At 40.5% G+C, this 17,696-nt stretch overlaps 3 protein-coding genes across 5 annotated transcripts in view; 2 read left to right on the top strand and 1 right to left on the bottom strand.

Moving 5' to 3' along the window:
- Nucleotides 1-104: 104 nt before the first annotated feature.
- On the top strand, nucleotides 105-2,997 carry ctsh (cathepsin H). Its single transcript, XM_026364562.1, has 12 exons — nucleotides 105-288; nucleotides 449-480; nucleotides 642-747; nucleotides 833-903; nucleotides 1,002-1,106; nucleotides 1,289-1,375; nucleotides 1,494-1,549; nucleotides 1,643-1,724; nucleotides 1,856-1,924; nucleotides 2,009-2,115; nucleotides 2,511-2,636; nucleotides 2,720-2,997. Exons 2-12 carry the CDS (start codon nucleotides 472-474, stop codon nucleotides 2,787-2,789), a joined length of 888 nt encoding a protein of 295 aa, XP_026220347.1. The 5' UTR covers nucleotides 105-288; nucleotides 449-471; the 3' UTR covers nucleotides 2,790-2,997.
- A 281-nt stretch (nucleotides 2,998-3,278) lies between these two features.
- On the top strand, nucleotides 3,279-10,952 carry blm (BLM RecQ like helicase). Of its 2 annotated transcripts, XM_026366410.1 has the most exons (22): nucleotides 3,279-3,633; nucleotides 4,249-4,309; nucleotides 4,400-5,003; nucleotides 5,090-5,225; nucleotides 5,338-5,426; nucleotides 5,538-5,652; nucleotides 5,747-6,405; nucleotides 6,710-6,886; nucleotides 6,981-7,099; nucleotides 7,199-7,312; nucleotides 7,437-7,535; nucleotides 7,643-7,791; nucleotides 7,887-7,993; nucleotides 8,265-8,425; nucleotides 8,571-8,766; nucleotides 8,952-9,142; nucleotides 9,234-9,378; nucleotides 9,499-9,698; nucleotides 9,798-9,993; nucleotides 10,081-10,203; nucleotides 10,295-10,502; nucleotides 10,598-10,952. In XM_026366410.1, exons 1-22 carry the CDS (start codon nucleotides 3,539-3,541, stop codon nucleotides 10,782-10,784), a joined length of 4,131 nt encoding a protein of 1,376 aa, XP_026222195.1. In that variant the 5' UTR covers nucleotides 3,279-3,538; the 3' UTR covers nucleotides 10,785-10,952. The 2 variants fall into 2 exon arrangements, with proteins under 2 accessions (XP_026222195.1, XP_026222194.1); XM_026366409.1 differs by having other exon boundaries at nucleotides 4,249-5,003.
- A 4,266-nt stretch (nucleotides 10,953-15,218) lies between these two features.
- LOC113165962 (FERM domain-containing protein 5) overlaps nucleotides 15,219-17,696 on the bottom strand; it is a 40,183-nt gene continuing 37,705 nt past the window's right edge. The window contains exons 14-15 of one of the 2 annotated variants that reach the window (XM_026365809.1): nucleotides 15,704-16,056; nucleotides 15,219-15,524 (exon numbers count right to left, since the gene is read on the bottom strand). In XM_026365809.1, coding sequence (XP_026221594.1) covers nucleotides 15,477-15,524; nucleotides 15,704-16,056 — 401 coding nt within the window. In that variant the 3' untranslated portion in view covers nucleotides 15,219-15,476. Of the gene's footprint in view, nucleotides 16,057-17,696 lie in introns of both variants that reach the window. The other variant, XM_026365808.1, reaches the window with a different exon arrangement.

The following is a 17,696-nucleotide window of genomic DNA, read 5'->3' on the forward strand; positions in this document are numbered from 1 at the left end:
TAAAACTTACTTTCCCCACACATCACATCAGACACACGAACTATTTAAATCAGCAGCAGCGCGACTCGGACCTCTCGCAGCCGGGACTCGCGCTGATTGGCTGATTCTTTCACTTTGTCACTTATTCTGATCATTAGGGGGATTTTCACCTCGTGACTTCTCCTCTGTTTCACTTCACTTTCCATCACCTGCCGACACTTCGGACCCTCCGACAAGTGTTCACGATGAACACTTTGTTTCTCTTTGCTTTAGTTTGAGCAGCTTCAGCTTTCCGCGCGTCTGAACCAGGTAAGATGAGCCTCCGTGTTCCTCCTCTACGGCGCACACTGTAGAGCAGTTTTATTTGTGTTAACGCTTTCACTTTCATCTTCATGTCATGGCGTCTATTCGCTTGTTGTTGTTGGTGTTTCATTCGCTGCATTACAGCCACTTTTCCACTTGTTTTCAGACGAGTTTCACTTCAAGTCATGGATGGCACAGGTGGGTCATGCGTCAAAACGCTGCAGCTCGACATTAACCTGTGAACACAGTGTTTGGATCTGAGGAAGCTGTAATAAAATCTGTGCAACAATGCTGCTTAACATGTCTGCTTCACTAGTGTGAGTTATCATGTGATCTCATCTGCTGTCTGTCATGTACAGTACAACAAAGTGTACAACCTGAAGGAGTACTATGAGAGGCTCCAGACATTCACTGACAACAAGAGGAGAATTGACAAACACAATGAGGGGAATCACTCTTTCACCAGTAGGTAGAGCTGCTTAATGAATCCACTGTTGTTGTTGTTTTTTTTATACGGGTGTGAAAAAGGTGTGTAAATCTCTTCCTGCAGTGCGGCTGAACCAGTTTTCAGACATGACCTTTAGTGAATTTAGGAAGTCTGTCCTCTTGTCTGAGCCACAGGTAACTCCATCCAGTTTTTTTTTTTAAGATCTGTTTTGTTTGACATGGTGTGTATTTAGCTATTTTTACATACTGCTCTATGTTTTATTTTTTTACAGAACTGCTCTGCTACCAAAGGGAACTACTTCAGCAGCAACGGGCATATTCCAGACTCCATTGACTGGAGAAAGAAAGGAAATTACGTGACACCTGTGAAGAATCAGGTAAAGTAACTTCACAAACACATTGGACTTTCAGTTATTGATCTCAAAGGTCACAGTACATTTGTTGTTGGGTAAGATTGATAACATAATCCATTGTTTCCCATACGTGGGGGAAGGGACAGTAGCTGTGTCTCACTGTATATTCACTGTAGATTTATGTAAGTGTCTATTTTTCACCAAAGGGAGGCTGTGGGAGTTGCTGGACTTTCTCAACGACCGGCTGTTTGGAGTCTGTTACTGCCATTGTGACTGGGAAGCTCGTACCACTGGTAACTTCCTTTCACTTGAGTATCAGAACTGCTGCTTCCTGTGTCATTTGAGCGCAATGAGTATTTTTGAACTACGTGCTTTCAGTTCAACTTTGTAACATTATTTTCTATCGCCTAGTCAGAACAGCAGCTAGTGGACTGTGCTCAGGACTTCAACAACCATGGGTGTAATGGGTGAGCCCAAACATCCTGTATGTTCCTCTTCTCTTGTTGGTGATAATTTCACTGTAACACATTTTTATGACAAAATCTTAATTTGTCTTCTAGCGGCCTTCCCAGTCAAGCATTTGAATACATCATGTACAACAAGGGACTGATGACAGAGACGGACTATCCATACACAGCAATGGTAACTAGATAAATCTTTTATCCTACAACCTAAACAAAACTTAATAAACAAAACTGACTCTGAAATTATATATTTTATCGCTCTTTCACTCTTCATGTTTCATGGTTGTTTTACTCTCTTTGTGAAATCAGGACGGTCATTGCAAGTATAAACCAGAACTTGCGGCTGCTTTTGTGAAGGAAGTGATGAACATAACAGCAGTAAGTGAACATCCTCCTCCTTCTTAATGATATATGTTACTTGAAAGTCTTTGAGTAATGAAGTTTTTTTCTGTCGCCTGTCAGTATGATGAGATGGGTATGGTGGATGCTGTTGGCACACGCAATCCCGTCAGCTTTGCCTTTGACGTGACTTCTGACTTCATGCATTACGACCAGGGTGTGTACACCAGGTGAGAGGAAGTCACAGAAATAATGCATAATGTTGAAAGTTAATGTCAGTTTTACTCACATTTATCTGCAAAGTGTAGGGTATAGTTTGTTTTTGTTTCTTTTCCTTTTTATGCAAGTGGTGTCTGTGAAAACGACCTTCATTACATTACATGTACTTACATTTCAAGAGATATAGATGCATGAAATACTTTGAATATCCAAATCATAAATTCTGGTGTCTGAATTTTCAAATTTCATTTGATTTAAACTTTATTTTCTGCGCTTATTTAAAACACTCATACAAAGACTTCACTGTTGACAAAGCTGTTGGACTTGAAGTTTAGTTCCTCATTCTTTAATAAAGAGTCATATGATTAAAGTTTGATTTACTTTAATTCTAACTTCCTGTTTTTAGCACCGAATGTCGCAACACCACAGACATGGTCAACCATGCAGTACTAGCAGTGGGGTATGGAAAAGTCAAGGGCACCCCTTACTGGCTAGTGAAGAACTCATGGGGATCAAGCTGGGGGATTGATGGGTAAATATGTTTATTATCACATGTTGCTAAAATATTACTAAATGTTTACCAACCAAGATAACATCAATGTTCTCCTCTATCAGATATTTCCTCATTGAACGTGGGAAGAACATGTGTGGACTCGCTGCTTGTGCATCTTTCCCTGTGGTGTGAAGTTTACATGATAGCAAACTACAAAATGGTTGAAAAGGGAAAATCCAAAGACTTTTTTAATCATACAGGGTGATTTTTATCAGTATCCAACTGGATTTATGGACAATGAAGTAAGTCTTAGCATCCAGTAAAACACTATAACCAGATGAATCTATCTGAAATGATCACTATTATAGTTACATTCAAAAATAAAATCTAACCTATTAAATCTTTTTGTGTTTGTGTGTCATTTTGAGAGTGCAGTTGTATGTTTTTTTTAACATTTCACTACTTACAGATGGATCTTATGATTTAATGAGACAATGCTTTCTCCTTCTTCTTATATTATTATTATTATTATTATTATTATTATTATTATTATCATTATCATTATTATTATTATTATCTTAATAAATTCAGGCTCTACAGCTGTTTGGTGACTGCTTCTATTGCAACACTACATTACCCAGAATTCTTCTTCCTGCTCAGCTTCAACCAATAAGGAAGCAGTTTGCTGTACGGGCGCAAAATCCGTTGTGTACATCGTCTACATTATAAACTTAGCGAGTAGCTTATAAAGCGGTTTTTGTTTAACGAACTTTAATGAATTACAGTCCGTCGTTGGAACAAACAAAGGGCGTACCTCTGGTTACTTGTCTCATTCCGTGTCGAGAGCAATGCTGAAAAAAGTGGCCGCTTATTTGTGAACTGAGCTCGGGCTGCTAGCTTATTAGCTAGCTAACACCGATGCGCTCAGCTTCTTGCTAACCATGGCCAGTCTTCCACAAAATAACTTAAAGGAGCAATTGGCAAGGCACAGCAGTGCTGCTCAGAGCAAGCTGTCCCTGGCGAAACCCAAACCTGGGTAAGTCTACCTTTGGTCAAGCAACCACACGGAAAAAACACCAGCTAACAGTTAGCTTCGTGCTGTCAGCATTGCAAACTGATGATACCTTAGCTACACTGAGTTACAGGAGGTTCATGTTAAAATCTGCTTTTGTTAGAGAGTTTGTGATTCACGACTTATGTACCTGCAGCGGTCATATATTGTGACGTTCAGTTGCACATAATTGTGAAGGCTGACAATATGTAATAAATATTAAAAAATGTATATTAAGGTAGTGTGTGGCTGTCATTAAGGCTAAACTGATCTGCATTGTGTGAAATAAGCGAGTATATGTCGATAAATGTTGTTAATTTAGTAAATGTGCTAAGTCAGTGTCAACTAAAGTGTGCAGTGTTTCCTATAGCTACTGATATTATGGAGATGCATTAAGCCCCTAGTAATTTTAATGCCACTACTGAATGATTTTTCTGTCTTGATCAGCAACTGCAAATAAAAAGTACAGAAAGGGAATGTTCTGTCCAAATTAAAGGGAAACTAGACGCATGCAAAAGTAAAAAAAAAAAAAAAAAAGCCTTGTTTTTTGCTGCTGTGTTGCATTATATTTTCCCAAATTTATATTTATTTATTTTTCAGGGCCTTTTGTTTCAAAAAGAAATCCTCATCAGGTACGACCAAGGTTGAAGTCAAGACCAAGGTAACCAGCTCAAATGTTTTGGCAAACAGGAATGTCAATGTTCCTAAGAACAGTTTGGTGACTAAATCTCCTTGTACATTTTCAAACAAGCTTGAAAGACCTCAAAAGTCCAAAATCAACAACTTCTTTCCTGTAAGTTCAAAAGGCAAATTGGACACCATCAGCCCAACAGGTAACCATTCACCTGTGGTGTCTGGTTTCAAGGTGACTACACCCCTGACTAAAGATAACAACAGCACCACAAATCTGGATGCATCTCTTGGATTTCCAGTGGACAACTGGGATGATTTGGACGACTTTGAAGCTCCTGCCAAAGCCAAAAATGACTCATTCAGTTCAGAAACATCAGGGACGAGCAGCAAACCTGTGTCATCACCTTGTAAAGAAAAATCTGAATTTACAGAGAAAGTAAACCACAATACCTCTATTGTGACACCAGAGTTAAGCAACAATACTTCAAATGGTTTTTCCAGAAGTGAACGATCATATAAGGAAACCGATGAACTGGAATTCAGTGTCAACACACTTGCAGCTTCTCCAAGCCCTGGTTTGAAACAGGACCCAGAAGAGTTTGACCCGGAGAATTCCCCCATACAATTGACCTCAAGACGCCTTCCTGCTCATCTGAAGTCTGTCATGAGTGACAGTGAAGAAGAGAGCAACATCATGGCTGTGCAGCTTGAAGAAAAAACAGGTAACATGCTGTCTGCGTTTTATTTATATGTACATTTATTTATTCTACAATGCAGATACTATATGAGATGTATTTTGTCTTTTTAGTTGAAAAGAAAAAACGGATTGACCCAAAGGTAATAGAGCTTGATAACAACTCAGATCTGGAAGATGACCTAGATTACATTCCCCCTTCACCAATCCCAAACGAGATCTCTTATACTACTTCAACATTAAAGACGAGGTCAGCCTTTTCGAGATTCTTTGTATTTATGGTTGTGAATTTAATGAGTCTTGATGTATGTATTTTTTACATGAATATTATATATACATATATGTATATTTTTTACACACAGATCTAAATCACCCAATGATGACAGTTCTGTGCAGTTAAAAGCCCCGATCTCAACACTACATGAATCTGCAGTTCAAAAGACAAAAACAAGTGGGTGTTACACCTTTTTCTGGTTTGCCTGTTACTTATACATGTTCATCAAATCAGTACTTTCTTTTTTCATGTTCAGTAATTTTGTTCTTTCTACTGATTATCTCTCAGATGAGCAACTCTTCAGTATCATGGAGTCCATTTGTTCTCTGGTCGATTCCATTCCTGAACATGAGCTAATAGCTCTGTCTTGTGGAGATGAGCTTTTATTGAAGAGGGCTCAAAGGTGCGTGCATCAGCACAACAACTTTCTTCTTATCGATATATACTATGTAATCAAAGTATAATTAGAATTGTAATCTTTTGTCTTTCTCTTTCAGGAAGAGGATTCTTGCAACAGGTGGTGCTGCTTTGTTTAGGATGCAGCAGCCAGACAGCACTGTAATTTCTGAACCTAGCTCAAAAGAAAAATCTACTGTAAACAGTGATGTGTCTAGTCTCATGTCATCCAACAACTCTGTGTCTGTGGACTCCAATGAACGTTCTCACATCAGGAGATCTTCAGTCATCTCTGTAGACTCTGATCACTCTGACAGTATTATTCATGTCAACCCCTTGCACAGTAAAGACAACAGGACAATGAATGTGAAAAATGAGAGTATGTGTGCTTCTCCATCAACTTCTAGTCTCACACATTTTAATCTAAAGAAAGCTAGCACAGACCTGGAGGATTCAGATCTCTTCTTCTCACCCAAGAGGTCAGCTACTGTTGTGCAGAACAAATCAAATACCCCAACAACCACAGCTGCAGAAGACATAGAACCAGATGACTTTTACATTGATGACTTTGACATAGATGACTTTAATGACTCTGACATCCCTGAATACTTTGATGAGCACCCAACTTCATCATTAGTGGGACAAAACCCCAACGCTGTCACAACAACACTGAAAGAGGATGGTTCAAAAAAGTCTTCATGGGAGAAGAAACCTACAACACCTGTGCCTACACAGAAACCCTCAAAGATCTGCTCCCCTGGTAAATAGCAATGGATGGAAAGTTCTCTGCTAGCAGGATTTTTGTTTTACATGGAATAGTTAAATACCTTATATGAAATTCAAGCTGCTGAGTGTATGTTGTCACAAAATATAGTTCTGTCTTTATTGGAATTTTAAAATCTCTATTGCATTCGACATTGTCATCAGGACTTTTCAATATGTAAAACAAGTTTAATCATCACCCTATTTTCAGAGATGTTGCTCTGATTTTAAGAAACTGTTTTACAGGTTCATAGTTTTCTTGGGGATTTTTATTAATTGAAAGTTATTGTTTTAAATTACAGAGCCCACCTTCCGAAACCCAGCCCATGATCGATTCAGAGGGTTCAACTTCCCCCACTCACAGGAAATGATGAAGATCTTTCACAAACGTTTTGGTCTACATCAGTTCCGGTTTAATCAGCTAGAAGCGATTAATGCAACACTTCAGGGAGAAGACACGTTTGTTTTGATGCCCACAGGTTGGTAAAGGTCATACATGATAGAAACAAACTCAGCTGTGAAACAGCTGCAATAATTATGCTCATTTCTCTTTTATGTCTCTTGCTTTTTTAGGTGGAGGTAAAAGCCTGTGTTACCAGCTGCCTGCTTGCGTGTCACCAGGAGTCACTGTGGTCATCTCCCCACTCAAATCACTTATAGTGGATCAGGTCCAGAAACTAACCACTCTAGATGTAAGTGTGTTTGCTTGTGCTACTCCATTGTATCACAGTGGTGTATGTGAAGTAATGAAGTTGGTATAATATGTGTAATTTTGTAACTGTGTATTTCAGATTCCAGCAACGAGTCTGTCTGGTGACAAAAGTGATGGTGAAGCAGCAAGGATTTATATGCAGCTCTCCAGGAAAGATCCCATCATTAAATTGCTCTATGTCACACCTGAAAAGGTGAGAAATTGATGGTTCACTCTCTAAATCTGTAATATTTGAACACTTTAATGTGTTTTTCTGTTTGCCATAAATAACATTACTACTATAATTTACTCCTGATGTATCTTTTCTTCTCCCCAAGGTGAGTGCAAGTAACAAGCTGATCTCTGCCCTGCATAACCTGTATGAGCGAGGCCTTTTAGCCCGGTTTGTCATAGATGAGGCTCACTGTGTCAGTCAGGTGTGTTCCTCTGCTATTACTGTATACCCAACCTACAGTATGAACCTAGTGGCTTTTAATTTTGAAAAAAAACATTGTAAATCATTCTATCTCTTTAAATCTTTTAGTGGGGCCACGATTTTCGTCCAGACTACAAGAGGCTGCATGAACTGCGTCAGAAGTTCCCCAATGTGTCAATGATGGCTCTGACAGCCACTGCCACTCCTCGTGTCCAGAAAGATATCCTCAACCAGCTGAGCATGACTCGGCCCCAGGTGTATGTGTTTGACATCAGGCTGGGTCTCAGATTTTTAACATCAGCTCTCTTTTAGCCAACAGTAAATTCACATTTTCTATTGAATGTGTTTTTAGGTTTACCATGAGTTTCAACCGATCCAACCTGAAGTATTCTGTTCTGCCCAAGAAACCCAAAAAGGTTGATGAGGACTGCATCGGCTGGATCAAGAAGCACTACCCACGTAAATGATTCATAAGTGCAATTGATGCATTTTCAGAAAATAGTTGTATGTGTTTTGTTGAAAATATAACTCATGTTAACATGAGGGGACATTTAGTGAGAAGTCCACTGAGTTAAGTTACATCTAATCTGTTAAATTCTCACACCTCATGCCATAAATATGTTGCTAAGGGTAATTTAGATCATCATTTCAAATTATTAAATACTATTGTGAGATCCCTTGTAATAGGTGAAATGCCATTTGTTTATTTAAAGCATCTGTCGTGTTGTAGGTGACTCTGGCATCGTGTACTGCTTGTCCCGTAATGACTGTGATGCCATGGCTGAGAGTCTGCAGAGAGCAGGAATATTAGCGCTGTCATATCACGCAGGCCTGAGTGACGGTGACAGAGAATATGTGCAGACCAAGTGGATCAATCAGGACGGCTGCCAGGTGAGGTTACAACTCAATCACTGCTATGATCTAAATACTTCAACGTAATACAAATTAAAGGCCATAAAAAGAAAGGTAACGCTTAAGGATTGTTCTCTACTGTACTGTGCTCTGATCTTCTTTCACTGGTCTCCTTTCCCGTCAGGTAATTTGTGCTACAATAGCCTTTGGCATGGGCATTGATAAGCCTGATGTGCGCTATGTGATTCATGCCAGTCTACCCAAGTCAGTGGAGGGTTACTACCAGGAGTCGGGGAGAGCTGGCAGAGATGGAGAGATCTCTCACTGTATTCTCTTCTACTCCTACACTGATGTCCACCGTATCAAGAGGATTATCAGCAGTATGTAGAAATAGAAATAAAATAGTTTTTTCAACTGAGAAATTCATTGATCTTCACTGATCTTTATTGTTATTGTGTGAATGATTCATGCCTATGATATAAACCAATGCATGTCCGCTTTCTAAATGATTAGTCATATGTAATGTGATTCTTTTGTTTTAGTTTTTTTGCTTATTTCCCCACAGTGGACAGAGAAGGTGACAGACACGCCAAGGCCACTCATTACAACAATCTACACAGCATGGTTCACTTTTGTGAGAACTTGATGGAGTGCAGAAGAATTCAGCTGCTAGCATACTTTGGGGAGCTGAAGTTTAACAAAAGCTTCTGTAAGGAGCACCCCGATGTCAGCTGTGACAACTGTGCCAAACCCAATGTAGGAATCATTTCTTCATTCATTACATTTATCACAAATTCAAACCTACCAGTTTTGAGCTGAGGAATAATTTGAATGTTTCTACGTGCAGCAATACAAGATGAGAAACGTGACTGAGGACGTGAAGAAGATTGTGAGGTTTGTCCAGGAGAACTGCGAGAAAGTTGGAGCAAAGTTTTGCAGAACTGCTCAGCAAAACCGACTAACACTGAACATGCTGGTGGATATCTTCTTAGGTAAAGTACATGTATTGTCTTGTAGTAGAAGTGTATTTGGCAACAGCGAAACCAGTGAGTGATTTATATGTATGAAGAGTTGCAGATTTGTCTTTGCCTAAATTTAAGTTTATATTTCAGGGTCTAAGTCTGCTAAGATACAGACGGGAATGTTTGGGATGGGAGGAGCGTATTCGAGGCATAACGCTGACCGTCTCTTCAAAAAACTTGTTCTGGACAACATCCTGGTTGAGGACCTCTACATCACACTCAACGGTCAGGCTGTGGCTTATATCTCTGCTGGACCGAAAGCAATGAATGTGCTCTCTGGGCACATGCAGGTAACAAGTCAGCGTGTAGAGCTGGAGTATGACTCTGTTAATTACAGAGCTGAATGTTAATGAAAAACATCAAACTAACTGGTAATTGTCCCATCGCAGGTGGAGTTCTATGAGACAGAGAGTGCATCTAGCATCAGGAAACATAAAGCTGCTGTGGCTAAAAACGTCTCCCAGAGAGAGGGGATGGTTCAGGAATGTCTGAAGGAGCTGACAGACCTGTGCAAGCAGCTGGGGAAAGCTTTCGGCATTCACTATTACAACATATTCTCCACTGCCACCTTAAAAAAGATAGCAGGTAATTTCTGAAATGTTTGTTAAGACTAATATTTAAAATGTTATGACGGGCATAAATAATTATAATAAACATTTTCCACATGAACAGAGAAGCTTTCATCTGACCCTGAGGTTCTCCTGCAAATTGATGGTGTGACAGAGGATAAACTGGAAAAGTATGGAGCTGAAGTCATTCAGGTCCTACAGAAATACTCAGAGAGGCAGCTTCCTGGTAAGAGAGCCAGGGTCATATTTCTGTAGCCCATGTATATCATGTTTGTTATTGTGCACATGGTGGCTTTAATCCTACATTGCCTCTGTAGCAGAGGAACAGACTGACACTGGTGGAGACGGGTGGATAGACACGACACGAGGTCGCGCACGTATAGATTATGATGACGATGACGAGACCGAATCCTCCACTTACTTCCGTAATGAAGCGGCACAAGGACAAAAGAGGAAGAAAGCTCCATTCTTCAAGTATTCCAAGAAGAGAAAAGGATATGGCAACACGAGTGTCAACTCTAAAGGGTCTGTAGTAGAATGTGTCCTTCAGATTCATATTTGGCAGTAAGCTTCACTTCATTGTTGAAAACTTATTTCTCCTTTCTTATCATTTTAATCAGTCGTGGCTACAGCAGCAATAAGTCGTGGTCATCGTCCAACTCCAGAGGTGAATCAAGGTCTGCAGGTCGTGGGTCCAGAAGCTCAGCAGGAGATGCATCAAAAGGCAGGAGGCCGGGCTTCTTAGCTGCCCCGGCCCCCCAAACTAACCAAAGGCCTTTCTTAAAACCAGCATTTTCACATTTGTAGCTAGCTCACTACATTTTGTTGTTAGTAATTGTTGTAAATTTTGTAACTGTTCACTGAAGCTGACAAACTTGTGTATTTATGTTCTGTACAGTTAATGTTACAGTGAGCAGCAGTAACGTCACTGTCTGTCTAAATGTACACTTTTATTTTTTATATTAAAGACACATATTAATAAGTATTGTATTAACTGGTCTATGTTGAAAAGCCACAGGCAGAGCCACAACACATTTTTCTTCAGTGTTTATTTCAAGTTTGAATAGTTTTATTTAATGGCACCAGTTACAAGGGACTAGGAGAGAAACAATATTTCATACTGACTTGTACAGAAGGTTACTTAGAGTACAAACATGGGTTTGGAATGGATCAGACTGAACACGAACTGGATTTGGCACATGGATTTATATATATACTTGTATATATAACATAACTAAACAGCAATCTCCAATCCCAGGATAGGATGATGCAGACTACATTACACACCACCAGACATGGATATGCATATACACTCAGTAACGTGTATACACGGTCGTGTGAGGGTCTGTCTACTGGCTGACAGAGAAGCAAAGAGCAGAATGAACCGTCTTTGGTTAGACTATCACCAACTCCTCGCTTCTGTGTGCACCATCCACATAAATGTGACAGGGATTTTGGCCAGGTACAAATTTCAGGAAGCCAATTGTGCATAAATAGTTTATTATCGAGATTGTTTAATTCAGGTCCCTTCAAAGTGTTTCAAAAATAACTAATGATGATCTTTGAAACTTAAATCTAGGCTACATGTCGTACATCTAATTGTTTCGTGTTTTTTATATTCTATCTGATAATTGATGAAAATATGTAGCAAAACACGGAGTGGACGAAATAACAAGAACACCTCGGTAAAGTGCAGTCCAGTAAAATAGCCACGAAGTACAACCCCGTATAATAACCCCAACAGATAACCTCTTTGACATAGTAAAAACTGATCTCAACTGGTTTCACAAATGTATCATAACGTGCTGGTGTTTCTGTTATTGAGTCCATCCCCATATAGTCACATTTTAATATAACAATCACTGCTTCCTTTTCCAGTGCACCACGTGGTATTTTGAACGACAATCACACTCGACCAAGTTGCACATGTGGCCAAAACTGTAGCCATCTCCCATGATGTGAAAGAAAATATGTAAACATGACACAGCAACTGAAATGTAAAGTCAGGTTTGTCACAGGAAACGTGCCTGTAAAGACAAATTAAGACAGATATTTGGGTTTCCCAGCGTACGTCACAGTTTCAGATGAACACTGCTTTTCCCTTTCAGAATGAAGGATGGATCGGTTGAATGTTTGACGAGGACGATGCGTCTCTCTGTTTCCGCTCGTTCAGCTTTGCCACTTTGGTAAACTGTGGTGTTAGGATCCAGGAAACTCTGTCACTTCACAATGAAGACATTAAAGAAACACAGGAGAACAGATATCCACACAAGAGAGCTCTGTGGAAAACGGATGCTTTAAAAAGTGTTATTTCCAATGGTGTCTCATCTCAGTGGTCGCATCATTGTTTCAGCACAACAGCAATTTGATAAGTGGTTTTCTCAAAACAGAACAGGACATTTTCATCACTGAATTTTCATACACAAGTCTGTAAATCTTTTTGCTCTCACAGCTGATTATTGCTCCGTGAATAATGCTGCCTTTTTTTTTTAAACTGTTGCATGTTCAGAGAGACCATTGAAGCTACATAATGCTGATAAATGTATGAGAAACACTCGCCGGCCGACCTTTAAAACATGTCCTGCTAACAGCTCAGTCAACCTGGACTGGCTGGTCATGACCTTTATGTCAGTAATGAACTAATAAATATGAAGTATGAATGTTCACACAAAAAAAGTCACCCCCCCCCCTCACTCTGCTCCACCCCTGGTTAGAAGAAATGTGCTTCATCTTTGCATCGGCTGTTTACTGGACGGGTGCGAGTTAAAAACTATCAACCTGACATCCGACAGGATGCTTGCCAATGTGACTCTAATGTTTTTGGTGCAGCTCTCTCCACCACAGATGACTACGGCTTGTGAAGGATAACGAGCTACAGGAGTGGATCCAGCCACAATGTCAAAGTGCATGCTACTCTGTGGTCGGGGTTACAACTTAGCCGAGGACTGACAGGCTCAGATTACACACAGGAGCAATGAAGGTAGCACCATCGGGCCTGCAGTGGAGCAGCTGCAGGTACTGGTCTGGGAGGGTGTGGGGTTTGAAATAGAAAGCCAAAACAAGCTCAGCCATTACAGCGGCGAGTCACCGAGTGCCTTCCTCTCCCAATTTCTTTTTCCAATACCACTTTCCAAGAAACACTCGAACCTTTGATTTCCCTCAGTCTTCTCGAACTTTTTCCTTCACTTCGTGTCTTTCCATTTTTCGTTCCTGCATCTCTTTCTCATTTTTAGCAAAATATGAAATCATTTTCCTCTTTTCTCTATCACCCAGAGTCTTGCTTCCCTGCCTACATACAGACACACTAACACTTACACCTGCACTGTACAGGAGGTAGACACGCAGCGCAAACAAAGAAACTGATTTTACCCAGAATCCAGCAGCCATGACAATTATTGCTCCCTGGAGCTATGAGGCAGAAGAGTCTGGAGCCTGACCGACAAATCGAAGGGTAGAAAGATACTAAAGACACTATTTACCAATAATGGCTTATTGTGGATTTATTGGTATTTGTTTTTATTTGGGCTGATATGAAAATTAATTCAGAATTCATTAGTTGGAAAATAATTAGTTTAGGGCTGCAACTAACATTTTTCATTATCATTCATCTGCTTGTTGTTTTCTATATTAACTGATTTACTGTGTATAAAAAGTAAAACATTATAATCTCTAAGACCTCAACATGGCATGTTCTAGTTTTTTTTTTTTAATTATTCAGTCAAAAAACAATTTTATTACAAAATAATAAGAACAACAAAAAAATCCATTCTGGAGAAGCTGAAATAAAAAAAAAAGCATCTTTTTTGTTTCTTTTTTTTTTCTCTTCTTCTTTTTTTTTGCTCAAAACACACAGCGATTGTAACTGAATAGTTACCAATTAATGATGTTTTCTTTTACACATCTCTAAATTAATTTTAGTGGGAGCTATGTATCGGCCAGGCTCACAGTCGCCTCTACAAAAGTCTTCAAGTAAAATAAAAGATTGTAAAGTTATGAAAGGTGAAAATGTGTGTGTGTGTGTTTTTTTTTTGTTTTGTTTTGTTTTTTATTATTTGGCATGTGCAGTTGTGTGTGAATTCCATATGTTATTCTGTACAAGTATGATCGAGTAGGATCTGGATGAAAACCCTGTTTTTGATTTTTTTAGTCCCCCCTTCCACATTTCCATGAATGCTTCTGACCTTACTTGAAACACAGCGCTAAAAAAGGTATAATTTAATCTTCAATAACAAAATAACATTTCAGTTCTGTTAAAATATACATGGAAAACCTGTCAATATATATTAGGAAACAAACTAATTTGTACAAAAAGTACATTATTACTTATTCTAATAATAATAATAATATAGTCTGATACATAAACCTAAGAGCAAAGTTGATGAAACCAAAACAAATCAGAAACTCTTCATACAAAGAAAGAACTGAAATTCATTGAATTTCAACTTAATGAAAAAATGCAAATCAAATTAATTGGAGAAATAACAGAATTGAAGAAATGAGCACATTCAAAGGTACTTAATTAGTAAAACCATTCGAGCATTAGACATCTAGACTATTATCTATTGGTGCCAGTGAATCTTTGCTCATCATGAATATTTCTCTAACCGTATCTGACACTATCGGGTCACAGAAAACTACTGGTTTATTTGAACTGTATCCTTATAAAACATTAGAAAAACAACTTCGATCCTGACCAGTTGACTTTGTACACCATACCACTAAAGAGTAATTGTGTCTTAAAACAACCCACAAAATGCCAAAAACTAACCGACAGCTGACACCTCAAAAAAAGGCATTTGGTAATCACCCTGTCTGTTCTGTTTCTTTCACTATTATTCCCTTTGGACGAGGTGAACCTGCTTGTTGTGATCTAGTTTCTCATTGGGTATGAATTCGTGTTGAAACTTTTTTCCTAAGTAGTTTCACAAATACTTCACAGCAGGAGGCCTGTCGACTTTAACTCAATGCACTTCCACCTTTAAATGACAAATCAGCTTCCCTGGTTACATTTCCTCCTCTCCCTTTCTTATGCAAATATATGTTTAAAAACAATAAATAAGAAATGGAAGCAACGCTCATCCATTGCAGCAAAATCTCCGGTTCCTGTAAAAGGAACTGTTTAAAATTCTTCAGTTCTCTGATTTCAGTTTTTATGTTTCCTTTCTGTTATTTGAAAAAATAAAATTCCTGAAATGAATTTCAAATGTTTAAAAAATGCAAAAAAATGCCTCCTGGCTTTGTAGAAAAAAAAAAAAAAAAAAAGAAAAATGAAGAATGAGGATGTTTTTGGGTGGGTGGGGGTAACTCAAAGTGGAGGAGGGAAAAAGAGATCCTGGCCCAGTGTTACCAGGAGTGGTCCAAGTTGTATGTCTGCAGGAGGATGATGGGAGAAGCAGGGTTCGTGGCTGGGACAGGGCTGCCCTCCAACACTTCGGAGTCCTAAGCGTCTTCTTAGACCCCTGAACGAGTTTACGAACTCTACGACCTCACTCTCACTTGTTAATGAGCAACCCGCCCACCCAGCGGAGCTTGCAGGCAAACCACCGCCTGAGGGGACAAAAGTATTCGTAATGGAACTGCTCAAATTCGGGGGTCTGGCGGATATCACGTAAAAATGCTATGTCAAGGTCTGACTCAGTGAGGATGATGAGGAGGAGGAGCAAGACAAAGAGGAGTCCAATAGTCACAAGGAGCAAACGGAGGACACTTAAGACAAACTTATTCACCTGTTCCACCTCGCTGAGGGCCGAGTCCCCCCCTGCACCCTCCTTTTCAGCTCTACCATCCACACCAAAATCCCCCCCTTCCCTTTGTGTGGGGGTGCCCGCCTCCGACTCTTTCTCCTCCTCAATGCTGCAGGGCGCCCCGTTGATCTGACGTGAGATGGCCAGTTCCATGCTGTGCTCGGCCACCGGGGTGGGTAGGACGCTGTCGGAGGGGCTGTAGGCCTCGTCTGAGATCACCGCCATGCCCTCACCGCCGTCTGCGGCCTGGCTCCGGGAGCGTGGGATGAACGATTCCCCATGGGACACTGAACGCACCGGTGTGGAGTGGGCACTGTCACGCAAGGACTCCAAACCTTGTGACGTTTTTGGGGAGAGGAAGAGAAAAGGATGAAAGAACTGTTACACACATTTTACAGCATAAAAAAAGACATGAAGTGGCCAGTCAGACTCGTGTACTAGTGGAAGAGAGGTTTCTGCAGTTTGTCCAGCAGAAGTTGTTTGTTTTCTGTTCTGTATCTATACCAGGACAGGAGACGACTGTTCTGAGCAGTTCGCTAACTGCATTGTGGACAGGCTGCCCCTTTGAGGTGCTAAAGGTTCAGGGTTCAGCGTCTTGTCCAGGGACACTTTGACATGTGGGATATAGGGGGAACCGGGAATTGAACCGACAACTACCGTCTGAGCCACGTACCCCAGCACATTCTTCTTTGTGATACAATCCCAACAAGAGTTTAAAGACTTGACAAAGTTGAACTATCATGAACTTGACTACCTCAGCACCAAAACCCAGATTAAAATGGAAACAAATATTTTCATTCATCATGACTCTTACTGCCCCGTGCTGTCTCTTACTGTCTCGTACTGTCTCTTACTGTCTCGTACTGTCTCTTACTGTCTCGTACTGTCTCTTACTGTCTCGTACTGTCTCTTACTGTCCTGTACTGTCTCTTACTGTCCTGTACTGTCCGTCTTTCTGTTACAGTACAGTACATGAACCACTCTACAGTGTGCATGTCAGTGAAGAGGAGCTGTGGTCGAGCCTTCTGCTGATGATATCAGATTCTCTAGCGCGTCAAAGCAGCAACATTACACCTCAACTATAAAGAGGTGAGCTTAAAATTCAGATTTTGATAAGGAAGCAGATCATGGGAGGACTTTTTAAAACTAGGACAGTAGTAGGACAGATTATGTGGAAAGCTCTGCAGACATAAAACCGTCAAGTGAAAAGAAAGAGGCATAAAGGCTGGACGAGTATCAGCACAAATATACTCACTGCAGATTTGCCTTTAGTACTTACTGCGACAGCTTGCAGAAATTTTAATATCTTTATATTAATCATGTTTAATGCCTCTAATTTTAAACACTATAACCTAACTTTAGGAGAAACGCACAGACCAAATGAACCAAATGAAAACACTGTACTTCTTGATTTACTGTGTACTGACAGGAACCAAACACGGCTGCTACACAGTGAGTCAGTCAGTAAAAACACAGAAAAAAATTAGAAATGCCTGTTCAATGACTGAGACCTCCAGGAGGCAAAGACAACCACAGGAATTGTGCCCCCCCCCCCCTCCTCCCCACCTACATCGATGAGGCAGACACCGGTTTAAAATAGAGAAAGCCACCGGCATCTCCATTTAAAGCACACTACTGGCCGGCTCTGTGGTGAGTTTACCTGAAAGGCTGCTGGGCTGAACACAGGGTAGCGGGGTGCCAGGAAGGGGGGTGACACTGGCAGATTCCTGCTGCCCCGTCAGGGCAGGATACAGGGGCAGCACGCCCAGGGCCTTGCCCAGCATACGAGGCCCCAGGCTCAGCACGCGGACCTTCACGTCCCGGTAGCAGTGATTGATCATTCGCAGGTGTACGTTCACCCGGGTGGTGATGCGGATCAGACACTTCACCATGGCTGCAGCACAAACGTGTTTATCCTGTCCTTATGGTCCCCCGTCCCAGACTCCACGCCACAGTTTCGCTGTGGGTGTGCGGT

This window comes from Anabas testudineus, chromosome 6, assembly GCF_900324465.2.
Source record: "Anabas testudineus chromosome 6, fAnaTes1.2, whole genome shotgun sequence".
Classification (NCBI taxonomy): Eukaryota; Metazoa; Chordata; class Actinopteri; order Anabantiformes; family Anabantidae; genus Anabas; species Anabas testudineus.